Here is a 1739-nt window from a genome sequence, read left to right as displayed (position 1 = left end):
TTTTTACTATTTTTACTAACTTATTTTTATAATAAATTTTAAGTATTTAAAAGTTATTATTTTTTATATTTTTAAATTAAATATTTATGTTTAATATTTTTTATATTTAATCATTAATTGTTAAGCATCATAGCAAACTAACACCTAATAATAATTGGATTTTTGCAGGATCTTGAATTGATAAAGTGTATGATAAGGCCATCGTCCCTATTCATAGAAGACTTATCACAAGAAAAGAACTTCTCTAAAGAGGGATATGGATCTGTTCCTCATGCTTTTGTTGTTTGCACTGAGGACCTTGCGATTCCATTGGAATATCAGCGATGGATGATCCAAAACGCTAGGATTAATGACGTCATGGAGATCAACGGCGCAGATCATATGGTTATGCTTTGCAAGCCCAAAGAACTTAGTGATTGTCTCCAACAGATTGCTGCTAAATACAAATAATTTGAGAGAATTTTCAATTTGGTTGTTAAGATTTTGTGTTGAAAACTTTTTTCCTTGCTGTTTTATTTTTAGGACATTGCTATACGGTATTATAGTGAAGTGTCCAAAATAGGATATTACATGGTTTATTGGTAAAGTATCATGTGATGGTATCAATATTGATCTCTTAGACGGTTAATGTTGTAAGTGTGAGGTGTATAAAATTAGTCCCATATTGAATAAAGTAAGGAAGAGTGATAAATTTATAATATGAGAAATCCATTAAATTACTATTTTAAGATTTTGAGTTAGATGTGGTGTCTTCTCATCTTATGTTATTTTAATTAATTCCTTCCCAAAATTTGTTCGGTGGTTTAACACAGACTAACTAAAAAATATTTTTAATTAGAGGTGATTATGTGGTAATTAAAGGTTGATATTTTTAAAGATTTGGAAGAACACCTCTATAGAGATTGTGTTCCTCCACGTTTTGCTACTCTAGAAAATCAAAAGAATGACATGGAATCTACTTGTTATAAACAATGGTTGCAGGATGATTTTAATCTACAATCATGGCTTTTGACATCAATTGATATAGGCTTTAAAAACAAGATGGTAGGAAGCTCATTCAATCATGAAATTCGGAACAAAATTTAAGATTGCTTTTCTCAATTTACTAAATATAGTGTCATCAAGATCATCAAGAAGCATAGTTATCAGCTTCAGATCATGTCTCTGAAATCAAAGAAATCACGAATTCTTTGGTAGCATTAGGCTCTTCCGTAACAGTTGAAGAACGTTGATCTCTCCTTAAAAGATTAAATAAAGACCACCAAAATAATTTTAATATGTGGTTGGTTTGATCATTTTTTATAGTCAAAATATTTACTTTCTAATTAAAGATACAACATATTATTTAATATTTTTTGTCCTATATATTAACCCCCAAATATTCTTTTGAAGCTCAGTCATTGCCTACATCATTGGAGTCATGAGACCAACATAGTTTTTACTACATAGACACTACAAATATTTTTTTTTAAAGACGTTTAGATGTGTCTTATAATATTATTGGACATTTTTATTAAACTGATTAATAATTGTACAAGATGTCTCTGGTACGGGTTGAGAGATGGATCGAGAACTTGCGGGTTGAGGCAGATGCCGGATCACTTGCCTGGAGCAATGGGGGGTGGTACCTGCAAAGACACTCCGACGCTCAAGTCAGAATGGATCTAAGAGGTAGAAGGTGTGAGGAATGAATGAATACCTGGAGGGACCTGGGTCCTCTATTTATAGGTGATGGTGAA

At 31.5% G+C, this 1739-nt stretch overlaps 1 protein-coding gene across 2 annotated transcripts in view; it reads left to right on the top strand.

The window, feature by feature from the left end:
- LOC107626305 (salicylic acid-binding protein 2) overlaps positions 1 to 719 on the top strand; it is a 7745-nt gene extending 7026 nt beyond the window's left edge. Inside the window, exon 2 of one of the 2 annotated variants that reach the window (XM_016329169.2) lies at positions 169 to 719. In XM_016329169.2, the coding sequence (XP_016184655.1) occupies positions 169 to 450 (282 nt within the window). In that variant the 3' untranslated portion in view covers positions 451 to 719. The remainder of the gene's footprint in view (positions 1 to 168) is intronic. The other variant, XM_016329160.2, reaches the window with a different exon arrangement.

Source organism: Arachis ipaensis, chromosome B01 (genome assembly GCF_000816755.2).
Source record: "Arachis ipaensis cultivar K30076 chromosome B01, Araip1.1, whole genome shotgun sequence".
NCBI classification, from domain to species: Eukaryota; Viridiplantae; Streptophyta; class Magnoliopsida; order Fabales; family Fabaceae; genus Arachis; species Arachis ipaensis.
The sequence above is the reverse complement of the archived record's forward strand: the minus strand, read 5'-3'. Positions and strand labels throughout refer to the sequence as shown.